The sequence below is a fragment of the Dipodomys merriami genome, unplaced genomic scaffold, assembly GCF_024711535.1.
Source record: "Dipodomys merriami isolate MVZ:Mamm:240054 unplaced genomic scaffold, mDipMer1.0.p SCAF_84, whole genome shotgun sequence".
NCBI classification, from domain to species: Eukaryota; Metazoa; Chordata; class Mammalia; order Rodentia; family Heteromyidae; genus Dipodomys; species Dipodomys merriami.
Genome location: NW_027206446.1, coordinates 4,614,544 through 4,638,159, shown reverse-complemented (window position 1 = coordinate 4,638,159; position 23,616 = coordinate 4,614,544). Strand labels below are relative to the sequence as shown.

The window sequence follows — 23,616 nt, the reverse complement described above, 5'->3', positions numbered from 1 at the left end:
CCACGGACACTGAGATAGTGTGGGCCGAAGCACTTCCCCAGGGAATGTCTGTACAAACAGCAGAGCTAATGGGACTAACAAAAGCCCTACAGATGGGAAAAGGGAAGAGACTAAACATTTACACAGACAGTCGGTATGCTTTTGTCACTGTCCATATACATGGAGCCATTTACCAACAGAGGGGGCTGCTGACAGCTGAGGGAAAGACTATTGAAAACAAACAAGAAATTTAAAGCCTCATCCGGGCCATATGGGAACCAGGAAATATTGCCATTATGCACTGCCCTGGCCATCAAAAGGGAACTGATTCTATAACCAAAGGAAATAACTGGGCTGATCAGGCAGCTAAGGAGGCAGCCCTCCAACCCAGAGCAGAATTACTGACTCTAGTAGACCCAGGACCATGAGCTTTGCCTCCTGAGCCTCAGTACTCCCAAGAAGACTTGGAGTGGATAAAGAAAATTCCCATGGCCTATAAACCCCCAGACAAAGAAGGAAACAAAGACTGGTGGAAAACTGGTGAGAGGAAACTTACCTTGCCACAAAGATTGGGCAAGGGGATTATTAAGAGAATCCATCGGGTTTCTCACATGGGAACCCGAAGAATGTAGGACTTGCTCTGACACTCAGAAGTAAAAATTAGGCAAGGAAATCAACTTATTGAGGACATTGTTAAAAATTTCAAAGCCCTGCAACCTTATGCAATCCCATTTGTCCAACCTTTCTTTGATTTGTTGTGCTTCCGGGTCTCTATTCAGAAAATTTCGGCCTCAGCCAAGGAGACCTAGGGTTTCTCCTATTGCATCCTGTAATGTTTTCAGAGTGTCTGCTTTGAGTTCAAGGTCTTTGATCCATTTGGAGTTGATTCTGGTGCAGGGTGATATATAAGGATCTAGCTTTAGTTTTCTACATGTAGTTAACCAATTTTGCCAGCACCATTTACTGAAGAGGCTGTCTTTCTTCCATTCTATTGTTTTAGCTTCCTTATCAAAGATTAGATGGCTATAGGTCTGTAGGTTCATTTCTGGGTTTTCAATTCTATTCCATTGGTCCTGAGGTCTGTTCGTATGCCAATACCAAGCTGTTTTGATTACTATGGCTTTATAGTAGAGTTTGAAATTTGGTATTGATATTCCTCCAGCAGTGTTCTTTCCGTTGAGGAGCGTTTTTGCTATTCGGGGTCTTTTATTGTTCCATATGAATTTTTGGATTGCCTCTTCTATTTCCTTGAAGAATGAGGGTGGAATTTTGATAGGTATCGCGTTGAATTTGTAGATAGCCTTGGGAAGTATTGCCATTTTCACGATGTTAATCTTGCCAATCCAGGAGCATGGGAGGTTTTGCCATTTTTTAAGTTCTGTGTTGATTTCCTTTTTCAAGATTTTAAAGTTTTCATCATAGAGGTCCTTTACTTCTTTGGTTAAGTTAATTCCTAGGTATTTTATTTTTTGTGGGGCTATTACAAATGGAGTTGCTTTCCTAATTTCAGCCACACTTTTCTCATTATTGGCATATAGAAAAGCCATTGACTTTTGGGGGTTAATTTTATGACCTGCTACTTTGCCAAAGTTTTGAATCAGCTTGAGTAATTTGGGAGTGGAGTCTATGGGATTCTTTAAATACAAGATCATGTCATCTGCAAAGAGGGAGAGTTTTATTTCTTCTTTCCCTATTTGGATCCCTTTTATGTCTGCATCTTGTCTTATTGCTGTAGCTAGGCATTCTAATACTAGATTGAAGAGAAGTGGAGAGAGTGGGCATCCTTGTCTTGTTCCTGAGTTAAGAGGAAATGGCTTTAGTTTTTCACCATTGAGTATAATGCTGGCTGTAGGTTTGTCATATACAGCCTTTATTGTATTGAGGAATGATCCATGGATTCCTAATTTTTCCAGAACCTTCATCATAAAGGGGTGTTGGATCTTGTCAAATGCTTTTTCTGCATCTATTGAGATAAGCATGTGGTTCTTATTCTTGCTCCTGTTGATGTGATGAATAATATTAATTGATTTGCGTATATTGAACCAGCTTTACATCCCTGAAATGAATCCTGTTTGATCATGGTGTACGATTTTTTGGATGAATTTTTGAAGTCGATTGGCCAAAATTTTGTTGAGAAGTTTTGCATCAATGTTCATCAAAAAATGGGTCTATAGTTCTCTTTCTTTGATGAGTCCCTGCCTGGTTTTGGGATGAAGGTTATGATGGCTTCATAGAATGTGTTCGGTAGTGAGCTTTCTCTTTCAATTTCATTGAAGAGTTGGAGGAGTATTGGTGTGAGCTCTGCTTTGAAGGCCTTGTAAAATTCCACTGTAAAACCATCTGGTCCTGGACTTTTCTTAGCTGGGAGGTCTCTTATTGCTGTTTCTATTTCAATGCTTGATATGGGCCTGTTAAGCTGGTTTAACTCATCTTGGTTTAGTTTTGGCATGTCAATATTTGCTAGGAAAAGGTCCATTTCTGTCAAGTTCTCAAACTTATTAGCATAAAGTTTTGAGAAGTATTCCCTTATAATGTTCTGAATCTTGGTTGTTTCCGTGGTGATGTTTCCATTCTCATCTCTGAGTTTATTAATTTGGGTGTGTTCTCTCCTTTTTCTGATAAGGTTTGCTAAGGGTCTGTCAATTTTGTTAAGTTTTTTGAAGAACCAACTCTTTGTTTTGTTGATTCTTTCTATAGTTTTTTTGGATTTTAATTCATTTAATTCTGATTTAATTTTGATTATTTCTTTCCATCTACTGGATTGGGGTTTATCTTGCTGCTCTTTTTCAAGGAGGTTTAGATGTTTCATTAAATTGTTAGTTTCCGATCTCTCCAATATGTTGATGTAGGAGCTCAGAGATATAAACTTGCCTCTGAGTACTGCCTTTGCTGTGTCCCAGAGGAGCTGGTAATTTGTGTGTTCATTTTTGTTGAATAGCATGAACATTTGAATTTCCATTCTAATCTCTTCCATGACCCACTCATGATTCAGCAGTGTGTTGTTCAGCCTCCATGTGATACTGGACTTTCTTTGGTGGCTTTTGGTGTTGAGTTCTAATTTTATTCCCTTGTGGTCAGAGAGAATGCAAGGTATAACTTCAATGTTTCTGAATTTAGACAAGTTTGCTTTGTGGCCTAAAATGTGGTCTATTTTAGAAAACGTTCCATGTGCTGCTGAGAAGAACGTGTATTCTGATGCTGCTGGGTGAAATGTTCGGTAAATGTCTGTTAAGTCTAGTTGATCTATGCAGCTGTTTAGATCTGCGGTTTCTCTGTTGAGTTTTTGCCGAGTTGATCTATCTAGTGGGGAGAGTGGTGTGTTAAAATCCCCAACAATTAGTGTCTGCAGAGCTTCTGCAGGGCAAATGACATAGCTAGCAAGATCAATAGAAAGCCCACCGATTGGGAGAAGATCTTTACTAGCCATACAACGGACAAGGGTCTCATATCTAAAATATACTTGGAACTCAAAAAATTAAACCACCCAACAACAAATCCTCAAAGAAACAACTGCCCAATAAATAAGTGGGCGAAAGACTTAAAGAGAAACTTCTCTGAAGAAGAAAGAAGGATGGCCAATAGACACATGAAGAAATGTTCAACATCCCTAGCCATAAAAGAAATGCAAATCAAAACAACATTGAGATATCACCTCACTCCAGTTAGAACAGCAAAAATCAAGAACTCTAACAACAACAGATGCTGGAGGGGATGTGGACAGAAAGGAACCTTACTTCATTGTTGGTGGGAATGTAAACTTGTTCAACCACTTTGGAAAGCAGTATGGAGGTTCCTCAAAAGACTTCACATAGATCTCCCCTATGATCGAGCAATCCCACTTTTGGGCATTTACCCAAATGTTTACAAACAAGACCACACTAAAGCTACCAGCACAACTATGTTTATTGCAGCATTATTTACCATAGCTAAGATATGGAACCAACCCAGATGCCCCTCAGTAGATGAATGGATCAAGAAAATGTGGTATATATACACAATGGAATTCTATGCCTCCATCAGAAAGAATGACATTTCCCCATTTGTTAGGAAATGGAAAGGCTTGGAAAAAATTATATTAAGTGAAGTAAGCCAGGCCCAAAGAAGCATAGGTCCCATGGTTTCCCTTATTTGCAATATCTAGTATAGGTATGAGTCAAGCAGAAAAGGTCAGATAATGTGATGTTAGGAAAACGAACCCTTAAATATGTATTTTAATGTTTTCGTTTCTTTCATGCATGTGTTTCTAACGCATTTATAAGATTATTTCTTTGTTGCTTTGTATGTCCCTCCCCCACAGTGTAACCCCCGCTTTCGCTATATTTGATGTCAGTATAACATGTGGAGGAGATGGGGACAAACAAGTCGTTTAAGGATTCAGGTGGACCTGTTACAACAATGAGAAGTACAAAATGTCATGTCAAAACCAACTTTACAATGTCGGTGTGGGGGGGGAGGGGGGTATAATTGGGTGGGGGGAGGGGGGAGGCTGGGAAGGGAGGTGAAGGGTAAACAAAGGAGGAGGCTGCAATGCTTGGTAAGAAATGTATGCATTATCCTGCCCATGTAATTGTAGCCCCTCTGTACAGTATGTTCTCAAATAAAATAAAATACAATTAAAAAAAAAATTTCAAAGCCTGTCAGCTCACCAATGCCCCCAATCAACCGGTTCCAAAAGAGCTTGCCTCGGTGGAGATAGGCCAGGTGTGTAATGGGAAGTAGACTTCACAGAAATTAAAACTGGAAAATTTGGATATAAATATTTGCTAGTTTTTGTAGACACCTTTTCAGTATGGGTTGAAGCTTACCCAACAAAGCATGAGACCACGAACATCATGGCTAAGAAGATCCTGGAAAAAATCCTACCCAGGTATGGCTTCCCATCCACCATCGGGTCAGACAATGTACTGGCTCAAAAGTAAGTCAGGGAATAGCCACAGCACTGGGGATGGATTTGAAATTGCTCTGTGCTTATAGACCCCAGAGTTCAGGGCAGGTATGAATAGGATTCTAAAAGAGACCTTAACTAAATTGGCCTTAGAGACTGGCGCAGACTGGGTATCACTCCTTCCTTTCACCTTGTTTAGAATAAGAAATTCACCCTATCGGCTTGGCTTTACTCCTTTTGAAATAATGTATGGACAGCCTCCACCCATTATCCCTAGCCTTCAGACTGAATTGCTTGCTGATTTGGATGATACTGAATTTCTGTGTAAGCTTGACTATTTACAGCTGGGGCATATGTGGCCCCAGCTTAGAGCATTATGAGGTTCTGCTTCTATTCCTACCCCCCCCATTTGTTTAAACCAGGGGACTGGGTGTTTGTTCGAAGGCACAACTTGAAATCTCTGGAACCATGGTGGAAGGGACCTTACATGGTGCTACTGGCTAGACCCACTGCTCTTAAGGTGGATGGCATTGCTGCTTGGATCCACTGCTCCCATGCCAGACCGGCTGACCCCTTTGCCCTGGACGACCATGGAGAAACATGGGAAGTCTCCAAGCATCCTACCCAACCACTCCGCATACGCCTCAAGAAAAGAAAAATGGACTGATTGTTATTGGTATACTCATTCAAGATCAAGAGCTGTTGGAGTTTAGTTTCGGGCCAGAGCTACAAGATTGTGGCTCAGGACCATAAGTCAAGGAGGGGAATGAAAGGTTAAAGTTTGAGGCAGTGACCACTTGTTGCTTGTTTCTATCTAGCAAAGCAACATATGGTGGTAATCAAAATACCTCGTTGATTGTGTGCCTTTATAAGACCTGCAAATCCTTAGCTCGGGGCTCTCCTCCTAGGCTCCGCTGTGTCGGAGTGTAGGAAGAGGCCTGAGCTGCAGCCCATTTAGATAAAACAGCTATAGAGTCTGACTCTTGGTGGTCTTCTTGGAGGGGGGCCTGTGACCTTGGCATAACACCTTCAGAAGACATGAAGTCAGAGACAAGGTCTTCAAAGGCGGCAGGCTCCTGATGATGGTGGGTATATTTGCATTAAGCAAGACAATGTGATGCACATGAAGCTCCTGGAGATGCTGCAGCTGTCCTAGATGCTCCCTGATCATCCAGGGATACTGGAACTCCTTGTGAGGGTGAGGGTCCAAGTCGCCACCCGTATTGGGACAGTTGAGGATGTGAAGGTTCTTCATTCCACCCAAGTTAGGAGCAAGTTCTTTCCTAATTCCTGGATGCCAAAATTCACTCCCCATCAGTTCCTGGATGGAATCCAGCCTCACCACAAGCAGAGCCTTCTGGATTTCAGAGATGGAGTCAGATCAAATCTGCAGCTTCCTGGAGCACAGCTGGACTCATTCTCTCCTCTCCCTGGCCCAGTGTAGCAGGTGTGTTTGGAGAGCATCCTGGGCGCCATCTTCGATGAGCAGATGCATAATTTTCACCAAGGGTTTCTCTGCAGTCTTTGCTGAGCAGTGATTTACAGCTCGCCTGTCAGTCAGAACATCTGGAGGAACTATGCGGGCATGGAGACATACCCCCATGTCCATATCTCCACAGATTGATAACTTGTAGTTTACATTGCCTGGGAGCTCCTTCTTGGCAAGTAGCAGATCCAGCCCATCCAGGACAGCCTTGAAGGTCTCCAGGTCGGGAGACTCTGCCAGATCCCTCAAGGGGAGGCAGGGGAAGGGCCAGGCCTGCCCCAGGTCCTTCAGCACCTCTGTGTGGCCCTGGGCATAGATCTCTATGAACAGTGAAGGGAACATCAGCAGAGGAAGATCATCTACAGCAAAGATGGCCAGGGCCTGGTTGCTCAGCAGACTCTGCATGGCTAGATGCTGGAGCAAGGGTGGGGCTCCAATGCTCATCTTGATGGACCAGATGTGGGCCAGGTGTGCAGGGCTCTCTGAATCCCAACAGGGCCAGGCACTCACTGTGCAATCCAGAATTCTTCTTCTGTTCTCTGATCCCTAGATATCCTTCACGCCCAACCCCAGCCTCACCATTGCATACCTGCCAATGAGAGAGCAGCTTCTGATGGAATTTTTGAGACACACCATGCACACCTTGGTTGGCTTTTGCACTTGAGATTAATTCAAATATTGATTTTAACCAAAAAGGGATAGGTTTAAAGGCCTGTCCCACACAGCCCAGCTTCTCTCTGTATTGTAAATCACACTTTATCAAAATGACCTCCACTTTTATTCCTTAATCCCTCCAGACATTCTCACAGATGTTCCACTGCAAAGCCTGCAAGGAGAGAAGTCATCCGAATTGATAACATCCACAAAGCCTGCAGGAAATCTTTTCTCTGGAGTTCTTTCCCTCTCTGAATCCCTTCCTATTCTTCTTCATCCTTCCTTCCTTCCCTCCCTACCTCCCTCTCTCCCTATATCCTTCCCTCCCTTCCTTTCTTGCAAGTTTCTTTTTAATCCCCATTCTAGACCTTGGGTAAGGGTTTATTTGTTTGTGTATTTGTGCCAGTTCTTGCATCTAGGTGCTATCTCTGAGCTTTGGTTCACAATGCCAGAACTCTACTACTTGAGCCACAGCTCCACTTCTTGCCACTTTTGGAGGTTCACTAGAGATAAGAGTCTCAAAGATGTCTGTGCCCAGGCTGCCTATGTATGGAAACGCTCAGATCTCCGACTTGCAGAGTTAAGGTTCTAGGTATGCACACTCCTCATTCTTTGGTGCTGAAAAATGATATCTTTCTACTCATGCTTTTTCATTTTTTTATTTTTGATCGATACAGATAATTATAGATGGTAAGGGATTATTCTACAACTTAGGGGTTTTCTTACAACCATTCAGAAAAACAAAATCATGATCCAGTTCTTTCCAGGCAAAATTGACTCCAGATTCCTGCTGCTGTGTGCACAGGACACATGGAACCCCAAAGCACTCACAAACTCCTGGGGTTCCAGAGTTACAATTGAACTGACAAACTCAGGACCAGATGCCCTGAAATTTCCATCTACACTGAATACGGGGGTCTGTGCCCCCTGGAGAATGCTCTTCCTGGCTTTCATTGCTGCTGCTAGGAAGCAATTCTAGAAGAGAGGTGCACAACTACAAAGACAGAGTACAAAGGCCAGAAAGATGCTCTTCTGTGAGCAGCCAGGAGCCATTTGACTCCAGGGTACAGAATCGGTATTTGTTCAGGTAATGACTGAATTTGGTACAGATCTGGACTTTATGGCTTGGTCCCATGTCCCTCAAAGTTTGTGCCAAGACAGCAAGAACCTGAGCAAATCTCTCTGGGTGGATGTCCCATGGCCACTGATTTTGAGGGTAGTAGCTCTCCAGAGGGGCAGGATAGAGCCCTCGTCTCAAATGACCCATCTGGGCCGTGTGGCACAGGAGGATCTTCAGGGCGGCCATGGAGATGTGGTTTCCATAGAAGCTGAAGAACCTGAGCTGGAAACACTGGCACAGGGCGGGCAGGATGGCCGAGAGCTGGACATCCGTGAAGGCTAAGTCCTCCAGGGCCAGGGTCTCCAGGGTGCCGGCCACTCCATGCAGCAGGTCTAGCAGGGTCTCAAGACTGAAGCAGACCGTGGACAGGCTCCTCAGACGCAGGTGCTTGAGCTGTTTGGTGCAGGGACACTGGAACAGGAACCTCAGGTGAGCTTCGCTCAGCAGACACGAACTCAGAGACAAGGTCTTTAAGGACGTCAGCATCCTGAGGATGGAGGGCGGCTGTTCGTAGTGGAAGCAGACATCGTGTACATAAAGCTCCTGCAGATGCTGCAGCTGCCCCAGCTGTGCCCCAAATTTGCAGGAACACCAGCCATTCCTGGAGCTGGAAGTGAAGAAGCTGCCACACATCTTGGAGAAGTTGAGGATGTGAAGGTTCTTCATGTGGCCCAGGTAAGGGGCAAATGTTTTCAGAAGTTCTTGACATGGGAAATTACTCACCACCAGCTCCTGGATGGAGTCCAGTCTCACCACACGCAGAGCCTTCTGGATTTTATAGATGGAGCCAGACAGAATCCGCAGCTTCCTGGAGCACAGCTGGACTCGTTCTTTCCTCTTCCTGGCCCACTGGAGCAGGTAGGCTTGGAGAGCATTCTGGGCGCCATCTTTGATGGTGAGATCCCTGATGACCATCAAGGGCTGCTCTTCAGTCATCATTGAACCACAGCTCTCTGTTGGCCTGTCAGTCAGGACATCTGGATAAGAGATTTGGGCCATTGAAGGGTAGCCCTGTATCCAGATGTTGGGGTGCTCATTCCGCAGGTCGAGGACTTGCAGTTTCCACCGACTGGGGCGCTCCTTCTTGGCCAGTAGCAGATCGAGCCCATACAGGACAGCCTTGAAGGTTTCCACGTCTGGAGACTCTGCCAGGTCCCCCAGGGGGAGGCAGGGAAAGGGCCAGGCCTGCACCAGGGCCTTCAGCATCTCTGTGTGGGCCCTGGCATAGACCTCCACGAACAGCAAAGGGAACAGCAACACCGGTAGATCCTCCAGGGCAGAGATGGCCAGAGCCTGGTTGCTCAGCAGACTCTGCATGGCCAGATACTGGAGCGAGGGTAGGGTTCTGCGGCTCATCTTCACGGGCCAGAAGTGGAGTAGATATGGACCAGGTGTGCAGGACACTCTGAATCTCAGTAGGGCCAGGCAATCACAGCAGACTCCAGGCTTCTGCTCTTTTCTGGCTGTTTGGTACCTTTATATCCTAGCCCCACCCTCCCCTCTGTGTATCTACCAATGGGAGAGCAGATCCTGATGGGATTTCTGAGTAACACCCACCACACCCTGTCTGGGTCTAACCATCTAGATTAATTTAAACAGAGATTCTACCCAGACTGATAGGATTAAAGGCAGGACCCACTGAGCCCAGCTTCCATTTCAAATGTGTAACACACACACACACACACACACACACACACACACACACACACACACACACACACACACACACACACACACACACACACACACACACACACACACACACATCCGGCCTTTATTTGTTAACCCTTTGAGAAAGTTCCACAGATATTTCACTGCCTTGAGCCTGCAAATGTTCCAAGAACATCAGCCAGCCCAATCTGATAGCATCCACAAACACTTTTCTAGAAAATTCTTTCACTTCCTTCCTTCCTGTCCTCCTTTGCTTACGTTGCCCCTCCCTCTTTCCCTTTCTCTCTTTTCTCTCTTTCTCTCCCTCTTTCTTGCTCTTGCTTTTTCTCTCACCCTCTCTCTCTGTCCCTTTTTTCTTTTTCTATCCCTTTTTCTGCTCTCTCTCACCTTCACTCTCACCATCCCTCCCTCCCTCCTGCCCCCTCTCTCTTTGTATGCAAGTACTCAGGGCCTCTTGTTTTGATTTGGCTTTTTCCCTCAAGGCTGATGGCCGAGCACTCAAGCCACAGCTCTACTTCTGTTTTTTGTGGGTTTACTGGAGACAAGAATCCCTTGAACTCATCTGCCTCACTGGCTTTGAACCATGAACCTCAGAGCTCAGCCTCCTCATTGCCCGGGATTACAAGAGTGATACACTAGGTGCCAGCAGCTAGTTTCTTTTGTAGGACAGGACAGAGGCCCTCTCTCTTTCTAAGGTCTCAACCTGTTGTGTTCAGTACATGCTGGGCCCAGCTGATATCACCAACCCTGCGGTTCAGCATCACATTTGGAAGATAAGAAAGGGCATTTGACTGCTCTTTGTAAGTATCATCCACATAGCAGGACACACATATTCATTAATTCAGTTATTTTATTGATTCATTCAAAAAATGCTTTCAGTCTCTAAGAAGGCAAGATTATTTCTTCTTTTCATGCTTTCTGGTTTTCTCTTCTTTGTTCTTTCAGTGTGTGTGTGTGTGTGTGTGTGTGTGTGTGTGTGTGTGTGTGTGTGTGTGTATGTGCGTGTGTGTGTGTGTGTGTGTCTGTGTGTCTGTGTGTGTGTGTGTCTGTGTGTGTGTGTGTGTGTGTGCTTCTAGTGGGATTTGAACTCATGGTCTGGCACTGTCTGTCCCCCAGCTCTTTCCATTCAAAGCTGGCAATCTACCACATGACCCACAGATTCCACTTCCAGCTTTTGGTGGCTAATTGGAGATAAGAGTCTAAGAGGCTCTTGCCCAGATTGAAGGTGAACTGTGATCCTCAGATTGTGATCCCCAGACTAGTTATAATTACAGGTGTGAGCCACCAGCCTGAGCCTGAGGGGTGACTTATTCTCTTTGGGTTGTTGTTACTGATCTTGACTTTGAATGCAGAGCTCTTTTGCTCAAGGCCAGTACTCTACCACATTGACCCACAGCTCCACTTCTGGTTTTCTGGTGGTTCACTAGAGATGAGAGTCTCGTGGACTTTCCTGACCAGCTGTCTTTGAACTGTGATTCTCAGATTTCTAAGTGGTTTAGGGGCTAGAATTCTGGGCAGAAGCAGTACTCTGATTTTTGGATTCTGAGAAATGACATCCTTCTGCTTACTGTTCTTTTTTCTTTGGAAATGAATTAATTGATGTGTAGACATAGAAAACTGTACACAGTCAGAAGTTTGCTTACAACGATTTAGAAAGACAAGATCGTATTTGAGTTCTTTCTAGGCAGAATTCATTTGAGATTTCTGATGGTGGGTGCACAGGACACATGTACCCCGAAAGTACCCAGAAACACCTGGGGCTCCAGAGCTACAATTGACCTGAAAATCTCAGGATCATAAGGTAAAGCTGGATTCGGAAATCCTTACCCAAAAGACCACCAGAGACTGTCACCAATGTAAAAGCAAAGGAGTCTTTATTGCAAACTGAAGCTTGGTCTCCCTATTGCCCTCCCCCTCTCAACCCCTCACCCCCCTCCCGCTGTGTACAAGTCAGCAGCCTACAATGCTGAGAGGCGGCCCCAAGCCCAGGGTTACAGCACCTGTTGTACACTTTTTAGGGAAGGCAGGGGCTTTGCATACATCATAGCATCTTGTAACAAATCACTACACACCATGGGAAAATCATAAAACAACTCCATAGTATGATTGGCACACTACACAGAGAGAAAGGACCAGAAACAGGTTGTTGGTTAGATCCAGACGTAATTTGCACTGGTTGGCTTGCACAGGGGAGTCTTCAAGAGGATGCATGCTAAACTGCAGGGTGTCCAGTTCAGAGAATGGTCACCAGACTCCAGGAAGGCTGTTCTGGAATTTCAGATACCTTGACATCCTAGCATCTCTGGTTCCCAGGATAGTCTGTGCAAGGCTATTTCAGATACTTCGAGATCTTGGCATCCAGGGTTCCCAGGACTGTCTGTGGCTGGCTTAGGTCAAGGGCTAAGTTGCAGAACTGAGCTGGGGTCTTAAGTAAAAAGAGAGTTGCTCAGGTTGCTCAATAAGCCCTGTCTCTTCCACCCACGCTGAACATTTGGGTCTGTGGCCCTGGAGAATGCTCTTATGTCCTGGCTTTTACTCTGATGCTGAGAAGAGATTCCAGAAGAGAGGAGCCCAACTACACAGACAGAGCAGAAAGGCTGGGAAGCCCCTCCTCTGTGAGCACCCAGGAACCATCCGGGCCCAGGCTGTAGAACTGGCACTTGTTCTGGTGATGACAGAAATCAGTACAGATTTGGACCCTCTGGGTTGGCCCCAGGTCTCTCAATACCTGCCCCAAGCTTGCCAGAACCAGGGCAAGTCTCTCAGGGTCGATGTTCTCTAGCCCCCACTCCTGAGGGTGGTAGCTCTCCAGAGGGGCAGGATAGAGGCCCCGGCTTAAGTGGCCCAACCTGGCCGTGTGGCTCAGGAGGTTGTACAGGGCAGCCATGGAGATGTGGTTCCCATAAACACTGAAGACGCGGAGCTGGGAGCACTGGCTCAGGCCCGGCAGGATGGCCGAGAGATGGGCATCCGTGAAGGCACAGTCCTCCAGGGCCAGGGTTTCCAGGGTGCTGGCCACCTGCTCCAGCAGGTCTCGCAGGGACTCAGGACTCGAGTTATCCATGAACAAACTGGTCAGTTGCAGGTGCTGGAGCTGCCTGGTGCAGGGAGCCTGGGACAGACACCTCAAGTCGGCCTCCTGCAGTGCACAGGCGCTCAGAGACAAGGCCTTCAAAGGCCTCAGGCTCCTGAGGACGGCGGGCAGCTTTCCATAAAGAAAGAGGACTTCGTGCACATGAAGCTCCTGGAGATGCTGCAGCTGGCCCAGATGGGCCCCAATTTTCCAGGAATACCAAGAGTTCTTTTGGCTGGCAGTGTAGAAGTCGGCACGCATCTTGGAGAGCTTCAGGAGGTGAAGGTTCTTCATCTGGCTGAGATAAGGGGCAAAGATCTTCATAGTCTCTCGATTCCAGAATTCACTCACCACCAGTTCCTGGATGGAGTCCAGCCTCACCACATGCAGAGCCTTCTGGATTTCAGAGATGAAGTCAGACCAAATCTGCAGCTTCCTGGAGCACAGCTGAACTCTTTCTCTCCTCTCCCTGGCCCAGTTGAGCAGGTGGGCTTGGAGAGCATCCTGGGTGCCATGTTTGATGGTCAGATCCATGGTGATCATCAAGGGCTGCTCTTCAGTCATCCCTGAGCAGTGGCTCTCTGTTGGCTTGTCAGTCAGGATGTCTGGAGAAGAGATACGGGCCATTGAAGGGTACCCCCATGTCCAGATGTTGGGGTGCTCCTTCTGCAGACTGAGCACTTGCAGTTTCCACTGACTGGGGCGCTCCTTCTTGGCCAGTAGCAGATCGAGCCCATCCAGGACAGCCTTGAAGGTTTCCAGGTCTGGAGACTCTGCCAGGTCCCCCAGGGGGAGGCAGCGGAAGGGCCAGGCCTGGACCAGGGCCTTCAGCACCTCTGTGTGGGCCCTGGCATAGACCTCCATGAAGAGTGAAGGGAAGACCAGTACTGGCAGAGTCTCCATGGCAGAGATGGCCCAGGATGGGTGGCTCAGTAGGCTTTGCATGGCCAGATGCTGGAAGGAGGGTGGGTTCCTGAGGCTCATCTTGATGGATGAGATGTGGATCAGAAGTGGGCCAGTTGTGAGGGGCTCTCTGCCTCCCAGCACGGCCAGGCACCCACTGCAGACTCCAGAGCACTCTGCTTCTTTCTGGACCCTGGGCATCTTTATAATCCAACCCCACCCTCAGCACTGCAGATCCACCAATCAGAGAGCAGCCTCTGATGGGATTTCTGAGACACACCCAGCACACCTGGAAAGGTGCCACCTTGCAGATTAATTCAAACTAGGATTCCGGGACAAAACCAATGGCCCTATAGACTGGACCCACTCAGTCAAGCTTCTCTTTCAAATCTGAAATAAAATGGACACAGAGACTTCCCTCCCTTATATCTTGTTCCCTCCAGACATTTCCAATGTTACTCTGCCCTGAGCCAGCAAAAGGCTCAAAGAAAATCACTCAGTCCAACCTTATAGCATTCACAACGAGTTCTACAAATTTCCTTATTTCTTTCCCTTTTTTCTTTCCCTCTTTCCCTCCTTCCTTCTTTTTATTCTGTCTTTTTCCCTTTTTCTTTCTTTCCTTTCCATCCTCCTTTCTTCACTTCCTTCCTTCCTTTCTTCCTGTCTGCCTTCTCTTATGTCACCCTCCGTCCTTCTTCCCTCCCTCCCTCTCTCTCCTCTCTCTCTCTTTTTTCTCTGTCTCCCCCCCCTCTCTCCCTCCTTGTCTCTCTCCTTATATGAAGGTACTCAGGGCCTCTTGTTTTGACTTGGCTTTTTCCCTCAGGGCTGAGGCATACCACTCAAGCCACAGCTCCACTTCTATTTCTTGGTGGGTTTACTGGAGGCAAGAGTCCCTTGGACTCATCTGTGTTGCTGGCTTTGAATCATGAACCTCAGAGTTCAGCCTCCTGAGTGCGTATGACTACAGGTGTGATACACGCGACAGCAGCAGCTAATTTTCTTTTGAGTGACAAGACAAAGAGGCCCTCCCTCTTTCTAAGATTTTAACAGACAACCACAACTGGCACAAAAAAAACCTGAAACAAGCCAGCATCAAGGTCCAACATACATAGATCTAATTTTGCTGAAAAGATGTTGTGTAGGGGAATTGCCATCAAATACTGAATACTCCCTCATGAGAACATTAAATCTATTTCTTAAGCTCATGTGTACTCTTGGATGAGAATTCTCAGTAGTTAAACTGTAGTCACTGCGATTTGATGAAACATGACTTGAGAATAAGAAATATTCACCTCCTGTTCACCTAGCACACCAAAAAGAAGGAAGGCAGGAAGGAAAGAAAGGAGAGGAGGGGTGTAGGAGGAACGGAGGGAGGGAAGGAGGAAGGAAGGAAGGAAGGAAAGAAGGAAGGAAGGAAGGAAAGAAGGAAGAAAGGAAAGAAGGAAGGAAGGAAGGAAGTGAGGGAGGGATGAAGGGAGGGAGACAGGGAGGGAGGGAGGGAGGGAGAGGGAGGGAGGGAGGGAGAGAGGAAAGGAGGGAAAAAGAAAGAATATTGACTTACACAGGACTTTGGTGGCTCACACCTTTAATTCTCCTAGTCAGGAAGACTAGATGTCAGGATGGCAGTTCAAAGCCAGTCTGACCAGAAAGTCATTGAGAAGCTTTCTGTTAACCTTTAAATTTAATTGTGAAGATGATATACACAAGGATTACAATTTGAGTACATTTCCTTTAAAACGGTGTCCTTCATTCCTTCCACTTTTTCTCCTTCCCACTGACCTCCCCTCCAAAGTGTAAAGTTCATTTCCCACCATTTCCACGCTTCCCCATCCTCTCCCAAATGAGATAAATGTGCATACAAGACAAAGGCACAGAAATAAAAAACAACAAAAAGAGGCAAAAAAGAAAACAAAAATGAAATAAAAGGAACAGAGAATGCAATAAAATCGGGCTAGCTTCCATTTCTTAGAGTTCATTTTGATTAGCATCATTTTATATGATCCCATCATGCAAATTGAACCCTTGTGATCCTTTTCTAAGCATATCCTCCTTTCTTCTCACTGTGTGAGTATTTACAAGGCTGTTTGATTAATCATGTCCAAGTCTTTTACTATCCTTTGGATTTACCATAGATTTATACGCACATTTGAATGATAACAAATGAGGGAAACCGTGCATTTTGTTTCTTTGGGTCTGGCTTACTTTACTTAGTGTAATTTTCTCAAAGTCTTCCATTTCCACATGAGTAGGGAAATAACATTCTTTCTGATGGAAGCATAAAGTTCCATGGGATATATATACCACATTTTCCTCATTCCTTTATCCACTGAGGGACAACTGGATTGGCTCCATATCTTAGCTAGGGTATCAGTGCTGCAGAGATCAGGGTTGTGCTGTTTTAATGTGGCCTGATTTGGGCCATTTGCATAAGAATGAAGTTTTATGGATGGTTAGTTGGGGAACCTCCATACTGCCTTCCTTAGTAGTTACACAAGTCTACATTCCCCACCAACATTTGTAGTATTGTTCCCTTTTGGCCATATCCTCAACATCATCTTTTTTTTATATATATATTTATTTTTGCAGTACTGACATTTACAAAAAATAAACAAAATGATACTTAGCAACTTTCTAAACTCCTCTGGGGGCCTGTTTCCTCTTCTGTACAACTAATTTTATTTTTCTCTCAAATTTGTTGTGAGAAATAGGTAAGTTATTTTTGTTTTCACACAAGTACTGGGGATTGAAATCAGGCTTTCCCACTCCTGCTCATGCTCTAAAACTTGAGCCATGCCTCCAGCCCACCATTTTGCTAGTTAAAAGTCTCAGGGACTTTTTTTTTTTCAACATCATCTTTTATTGTTAGGGATTTTTGGATGGTTTTTTTTTTTTTGATAGTAGCCATTCTAATTGGGATGAGGTAGAATCTCAAAGTTGATTTGATTTGTATTCCTTTTATAGCTAGGAATGTGGAACACCTCTTCATGTGTCTATGGGCCATTCATGTTTCTTTTTCATAGAAATCACTCTTTAAAGCTCTAGCTGGCTAGTCATTACTTTGAGGTTTTGTTTTTGGTAGGGTTAATTTGTTTAGCTGTACTTACATTTTAGAAAGGAGGCACTAGTAAGTAAAGATGTTATCCCATTCTGTGGGCTATTTGTCTTGCTACTGTGTCCTTTGCCATGCAGAAGCTCTTCAGTTTTTTCAGTTCCATTCATCTAGTTATTATTTAACTTGTGGTGATTCTGGGTCTTTATTTAGGAGTTTTGGCCTATACCAAGGAGCCTTCCTGCTTCTCCTATCCCTTCCAGTAATATTTCCAGGGGGTCTGGTGTTCCATTGATGTCTGTGATCTAATGGGAACTGACTCTTGTGCGATGTGTTATGGAAGGATCTAACTTCAGTTTTCTGCATGTGGATAGCCAAAACTGCCAGCACTATTTGTGGCACAGGCTGTCTATCTTCCATCTTGTGTTTCTACTTCCATTCTGATCTTTTCAATGAACCACTTCTTCTGCAACAATATATTATTCAGTCTCCATGAGTTATAGAGATTTTATGATGACTGGTTGGTGTGTGAGTGTGTGTGTGTGTGTGTGTGTGTGTTTGGTCAATAATGGTGGGGTGAACTCTGGGCCTGGGCACCGTCCCTCACCTCTTCAGCTCAAGGCTAGCACCCTACCACTTGAGCCACAGAGCTACTTATGGCTTTTTTCTGCTTATGTGGTGCTGAGGAATGTAACCCAGGGCCTCATGCATGCAAGGTAAGTACTCTACCACTGAGCCACCTTCCCAGCCCATGATGACTGATTATATTGAACTATAATAATACAGCATGTGGTCTGACAGAATGCTGGGAACAATTTTAATATTTCAGAACTTGTGCAGACTTTCTGCACACACTTATATGTTATTGGTTTTGGAAAATATTCCATGTGCTTCTCAGAAAAATATGTATTCTGATGATGCCTGGTCAAATATTCTGTAGATGTCTGTGAAGTCTAGTCAGTCAATGCAGATATTTAGGGGATTTAGTTCTGAGGTTTTTCTGTTACACTTTATGGGTTCATTTATCCAGTGAAACAGTGGTATGTTAAAATCACCAACAACTACTATTTTTGATTCTATGGGGTTTTTTTTTAGGTCCTATAGTATTAGTTTGATGAAGTTGGGTGCTCTGGTATTGGTGAATAGATATTTAGAATGGTTAGAAACTTCTAGAAGAGATCCCTTTATTAGTTTGTAATGCCCTTTGTCTCTTCTAATTTTAAATTGAAATCTATTTTTTCTGATATTATTACTGGTACTCCAACCTGTTTATGGGAGCAATTTTCTTGAAAGCATTTATTCCAGTCTTTCACATTCAAAATGTTTGTTTTTCTTGGCAAGATGTGTCTTGCACATGGATAGATCTTGCTCTTTTATCCTACTAGTGAATCTATGTCATTGAATTAAAGAGTTAAGTCTATTAACATTGAGAGTGAGGACTGAGAAGTGTTTGGTAATCCTGCCATGTTATCCACCTTTTTAGGGACTCTGCCTTGACATTTCTCACTATATTTCTCTGGTTTTCTGATAAACAGCCATATCTCTGCCATGACTTAGATTCCTATCTTCAATAAACTCCACAGAAAAAAAGAGGAAAGTACTGTTTTGGTTCAAATGTTGGAGCAAAAGCATTGAGGAAAAGAAGCTCAAGGACACTGGCCATGCCCTCAATTCAAGTTGTGAGATGAACAATAAAAAAAAAAGACAGGAAGGAAGGAAGGAAGGAATGAAGGAACGAACCAATGAACAAATGAATGAATGAAGGAACAAAGGAAGGAACAAAGGAAGGAAGGAAAGAAAGAATGAGGGAAAAAGGAAGGAATGAAGGAGGAAGGGAGGGAGGGAAATAATTTTCTAGAGAAATGTTTGTGCATGCTATAAGATTGGGCAGGCTGATGTTCTTGGAACTTTTGCAGGCTCAAGGAACTGAAATATCTGTGCAAATTTCTCAAAGGGATAAAAAATAAGCACAGGAAATGTGTGTGTGTGTGTGTGTGTGTGTGTGTGTGTGTGTTACACATTTGAAATGGAAGCTGGGCCCAAGGGTCCTGCGTATAATCTTATCACTCTGAGTAGAATCTCTGTTTAAATTAATCTAGACCATTTGACCCAGGCGAGGTGTGGTAGGTGTTACTCAGAAATCCCATCAGAATCTGCTCTCCCATTGGTAGATACACAGAGGAGAAGGTGGGACTGGGGTATAAAGATGCCAAAGGGCCAGAGAAGAGCAGAGGCCTGGAGTCTGCCTTGAGTGCCTAGCCCTGCTGGGATTCAGAGAGTCCTGCACACCTGGTCCACATCTGCTCCACTTCTGGCCTTGAAGATGAGCCACAGGACCCCACCCTCGCTCCAGTATCTGGCCATGCAGAGCCTGCTGAGCAACCAGGCCCTGGCCATCGCTGCCCTGGAGGATCTACCAGTGTTGCTGTTCCCTTCGCTGTTCGTGGAGGTCTATGCCAGGGCCCACACAGAGATGCTGAAGGCCCTGGTCCAGGCCTGGCCCTTCTCCTGCCTCCCCCTGGGGGACCTGGCAGAGTCTCCAGACCTGGAAACCTTCAGCGCTGTCCTGGATGGGCTCGATCTGCTACTGGCCAAGAAGGAGCGCCCCAGTAGGTGGAAACTGCAAGTCCTCGACCTGCGGAATGAGCACCCCAACATCTGGATACAGGGCTACCCTTCAATGGCCCAAATCTCTTATCCAGATGTCCTGACTGACAGGCCAACAGAGAGCTGTGGTTCAATGATGACTGAAGAGCAGCCCTTGATTTTACTCATGGACCTGACCATCAAACATGGCACCCAGGATGCTCTCCAAGCTCACCTGCTCCAGTGGGCCAGGGAGAGAGGAGAACGAGTCCAGCTGTGCTCCAGGAAGCTGCGGATTCTGTCTGGCTCCATCTCTGAAATCCAGAAGGCTCTGGGTGTGGTGAGGCTGGACTCCATCCAGGAGCTAAAGGTGAATAAATTCTGGCATCGAGAAACCAAGAAAAAAGTTGTCCCTTACCTAAGTCAGATGAAGAACCTTCGCATCCTCCAATTCTCCAGGATGAGACTGACTGTCACTTGCAGACACAAGAATTTCTCATATTCCTACAAATATGCTGTACATCTGGGACAGCTGTATCATCTGCAGGAGCTGTATGTGCACGACGTCTTCTTCCTTTATGGACGGCTGCCCACCATACTCAGGAACCTCACCCTTTTGAAGACCTTGTCTCTGAGTTCGTGTCCACTGAAGGAAGCTGACTTGTGGTTCCTGTCCCAGTGTCCCTGCTCCAGGCAACTCAAGCACCTGCGTCTGAGGAGTTTGCCCCTGGACAACTTCAGTCCTGAGCCCCTGAGAGCCCTACTGGAGCATGAGGCCGGCACCCTGGAAACCCTGGCCCTGGAGGACTGTGCCATCACAGATTCCCAGCTCTTGTGCATGCTGCCCGCCCTGAGCCAGTGCTCCCAGCTCAGCTTCTTCAGTTTCTATGGAAACCACATCTCCATTTCTATCTTGCAGAGCCTCCTGAGCCACACAGCCAGACTGGACTGTTTGAGACAAGGGATCTATCCTGCCCCTCTGGAGTGCTACCCCCATCATGAACGGTGGGTAGGGGACTTCGAACCTGAGAGATTTGCCCACGTTCAGGCTCAGTTGGAGCAGTCATTGAGAGACATGGGGACTACTCAGAAGGTCCAGATCTGTATCGATTTCTGTCATCATCACAAATACTGGACCTTTTACACCCTGGGGTCTGATGGCTACTGGGTGGTCACCGTCAAGAATCATCCTGGCATTTCTGCTCTGCCTCTGTAGTCAGGAGCCTCTCCTGGGCTCTCATCTGAGCACTCCAAAATGAAAGTTGGGGTTGGGATTGTGGCTCAGTGATAGAGCGCTCACCTGCCTTGCAGGAAGCCCTTGTTTGATTCATCAGTACCACATACACAGAAAAAGTTGGAAGTGGAACTGTTGTTCATGTGGCAGAGTATTAACCTTAAGAAAAGAAGCTCAGAGACAGTGTCTAGGTCCTTATTTCAAGTCATAGGACTGGCAAAAATAAGAAATAAAAAACAAAATGAAAGATATGACATAAGAGCATTCTCCTGGAGCACCGACCCCAACACTCAGAATGGATGGAAGAGAGAGAACCTCTGTTTCTGGACTTTTCATTTCAATCATAACTATGTTGGGCTATACATGGGCACACATTATCAGGAATCTGTAGTGGATTCAGCCTGGAAAGAACTGGACCATGACCTTGTTTTTCTAAATGATTGTGACCAACTGGCTCATGTTCTAGGGCAGTCCTTGACTGTTCACAATTTGCTGTATTAATGAATCAATAAAGTCATTTCCAAAATAATACAGATAATGTTATTATTTCTCAGCACCAAAGTGTACAGTTTTCTGAGAGGAGACTGCCACGTGGTTCAGGAAGAAGGGAGTTCATTGGGGAGAGCCCATCTTGTGGCTTTCATGATCTGTTGGTGTGCACAGAGCCAAATGAGGGCAGGCACGAGGGGCTATGGCTACCAATGTAGAATTGACCTATTAGCCAGGGTCCTCCCAGTACTCCCAGGTACACCAGTTACCTGGGTTTATAGTGGTGGGCAGGGATTCTAGGTTGGTCTGCCTTCTGTCCCTTGGGGATAACAAAGGGTTGGAGAAGAGAGAAGACAAGGGTCCATTGTTGCCTGAGCAGGCTTACCATTCCAAACTTTTGATAGTTAAACAGGAGCACCAAATCTCTATAGCTACTTCCTGCTAGCAGGTGGAGTTAAGCTTGGGGATAGAAGGCAGAGGTGTCATGTGGTCCAGCAGGAGGCAGCAGTAACCCTTCCTGGGTGGTAAACACATGTAAGCATCCTTGGCTGAAATCTGAAAGAAGTCTTATGAGGCAGAGACTGAACAGTAAGTCAAAACATTACTGGAGGGCACACAAACACAGAGGGACCGGCAGCCATCCAGTCACAGTGGAAAGGGCAAACGGTGGATGATCTGGCAAGTCCCTCTCTCTTGCAATCCAGGTGGCCCTGTGACTGGTGGATCAGGCCCCTGACTACTTCTGACTGATTAATATCCAGCAACTGCATAGGGGAGAGCTAAATGGACTGGTTATAATAACCACTCCGAAGCTAGGGCTGGATTGCAGTGGTTAAGATCCCAGTGGGAGGCCTTGATCTTACTGTAACTGGACTATAGATACCTGGACTACAGATGTTTGCATGACAGACTATGTATGGGAGACCCGGTATAAGTAGACATAGTAGGTATCAAGGTCAAGAGTGTAAGTTCCTGTCCACTTACAAGAAAGACGGGTATGGGCATTAAATAGGCATACTTATAAATATTTTCTTTTGACCTCCTGGCTCTGGTGAGTTTTGAAGGGCAAGCACAGAGTGACTCCATTTAGCATCTCGCACCATCCACCCTCATTTATGCAGTTTTTTCCAAGTGTCTCGGGGTAGACCTCATCACCAGGACTAGCTCTGTCCTGGGGGTCTAGCAGGTCTCTTCTGGCTAGGTCCTGAGATGGCATGTCCCATGGTGTTCTGTGCTCATCCTGGGCCGAGCTATCTTCCCTGCAGTCCAGTTGCAAAGTGTTGAGGGGGAAAAACCCCACAATCATCATGTCTCCATCCACCCGGACCAGGGCTTTCATTCTGGAGAAGGAACTGGAATTGAGCGATGAAATTCCAGGCACGGAAAGGCAGAAGAGGAGGAAGAAGATCATTGAAGCTTCAGCTCAGCGGGGACTCTGGCTGGCAGCTTACATGACAATAGTGCAGGCAGATGATGTGTTGTGGGTGACAAGCCTTATTATGCCGCAGTGGCCACTGTGTCCCTCTCCTTCTTTCAGACTCCCCTGGAGGTCTGGGGAGCATGACCTCAGACTCTGCAGCTGTGGTTCTCATCAGCAGAAAAACACGAGCTGTAAAACATGTTTGGTTATCTGCCCGTCCACATCCAGTGCTGTGACCTCATCCAGGAGAATGAGGCTCCAGGGAGGGAATCTTCCCGTTACTTTTAGAAACTTCACTGCAGCAAAAGGATGAATCAGTGAATGCAGCCCCAGGGTTGGGCCAGTAAAGGGGAACCAGTCTGCCAGCCCAGTAGCAAGGACTCCACCAGAGTCACCGGGACCTCACACCCTCCAAATTCCACATGGGGGGGAGGTCCCACAACTCCAGTCTGGCTGACCCACCCAGAACTTCAGTCGCCAAAGGCTGTATGAGAAATGAAAGGAACTTCCAAGAGCTGGTGGCTCATGTCTGTAATCCTAGCTACTCAGGAAACTGAGAGATGAGGATCTCAGTTCCAAGCCAGCCTGGGCGGCAAAGTCCATGAGACTCTTATCTTCAACAAACCACTAGATTACTGCAAGTGGTCCTGTGGCTCAAGAGGCGGAATGGGAGCCTTGAGCAATAGAGCTCAGGGACTGCACCCAGGCCCTGTGATAAAGTCTTATTGAAGGAATGAGCTCCAGTGTATTATCTCAGGTGCATCCAGATGTCAGGCTAGACCCCAGGTGTGCATGGACATGCTTGACACAGGCTGGAAAATGGGACCTCAGCCTGGCCATCCACATTCTATTGTAGGCCTAACCTGTAGGGGGCACTGAGGCTGAGCTGTGAGGCAGGAAAGGGTTAGGAGGTTGGAATGCCAGAAGGCTGAGAATTGGACCCCCAGAAAGTCAGCCAAGACAAGACAGATGGAGAGCTGTGTGAACCGTACAAAGCTTGAGACTTTGGAAGTAAGATCACTCCCTTCTGCTCCCTAAAGATAAGGCAGCCAATATTCACTATGCGC

At 46.0% G+C, this 23,616-nt stretch overlaps 3 protein-coding genes across 3 annotated transcripts; 1 reads left to right on the top strand and 2 right to left on the bottom strand.

Annotated features, from left to right (window-relative positions):
* Positions 1–7,998: 7,998 nt before the first annotated feature.
* Positions 7,999–9,480, bottom strand: LOC138820052 (PRAME family member 12-like). The gene has a single exon (XM_070011695.1). It carries the CDS (start codon positions 9,478–9,480, stop codon positions 7,999–8,001), a length of 1,482 nt encoding a protein of 493 aa, XP_069867796.1.
* Positions 9,481–12,370: 2,890 nt separating this feature from the next.
* LOC138820051 (PRAME family member 8-like) lies at positions 12,371–13,972 on the bottom strand. The gene has a single exon (XM_070011694.1). It carries the CDS (start codon positions 13,970–13,972, stop codon positions 12,371–12,373), a length of 1,602 nt encoding a protein of 533 aa, XP_069867795.1.
* Positions 13,973–19,143: 5,171 nt separating this feature from the next.
* On the top strand, positions 19,144–20,622 carry LOC138820050 (PRAME family member 12-like). The gene has a single exon (XM_070011693.1). It carries the CDS (start codon positions 19,144–19,146, stop codon positions 20,620–20,622), a length of 1,479 nt encoding a protein of 492 aa, XP_069867794.1.
* Positions 20,623–23,616: the final 2,994 nt, after the last annotated feature.

Bases quoted from the DNA above. Each gene is read 5' to 3' on its own strand.
- LOC138820050 (XM_070011693.1), top strand. From the start codon at position 19,144: ATGAGCCACAGGACCCCACCCTCGCTCCAGTATCTGGCCATGCAGAGC.
- LOC138820052 (XM_070011695.1), bottom strand. From the start codon at position 9,480: ATGAGCCGCAGAACCCTACCCTCGCTCCAGTATCTGGCCATGCAGAGT.
- LOC138820051 (XM_070011694.1), bottom strand. From the start codon at position 13,972: ATGCCCAGGGTCCAGAAAGAAGCAGAGTGCTCTGGAGTCTGCAGTGGG.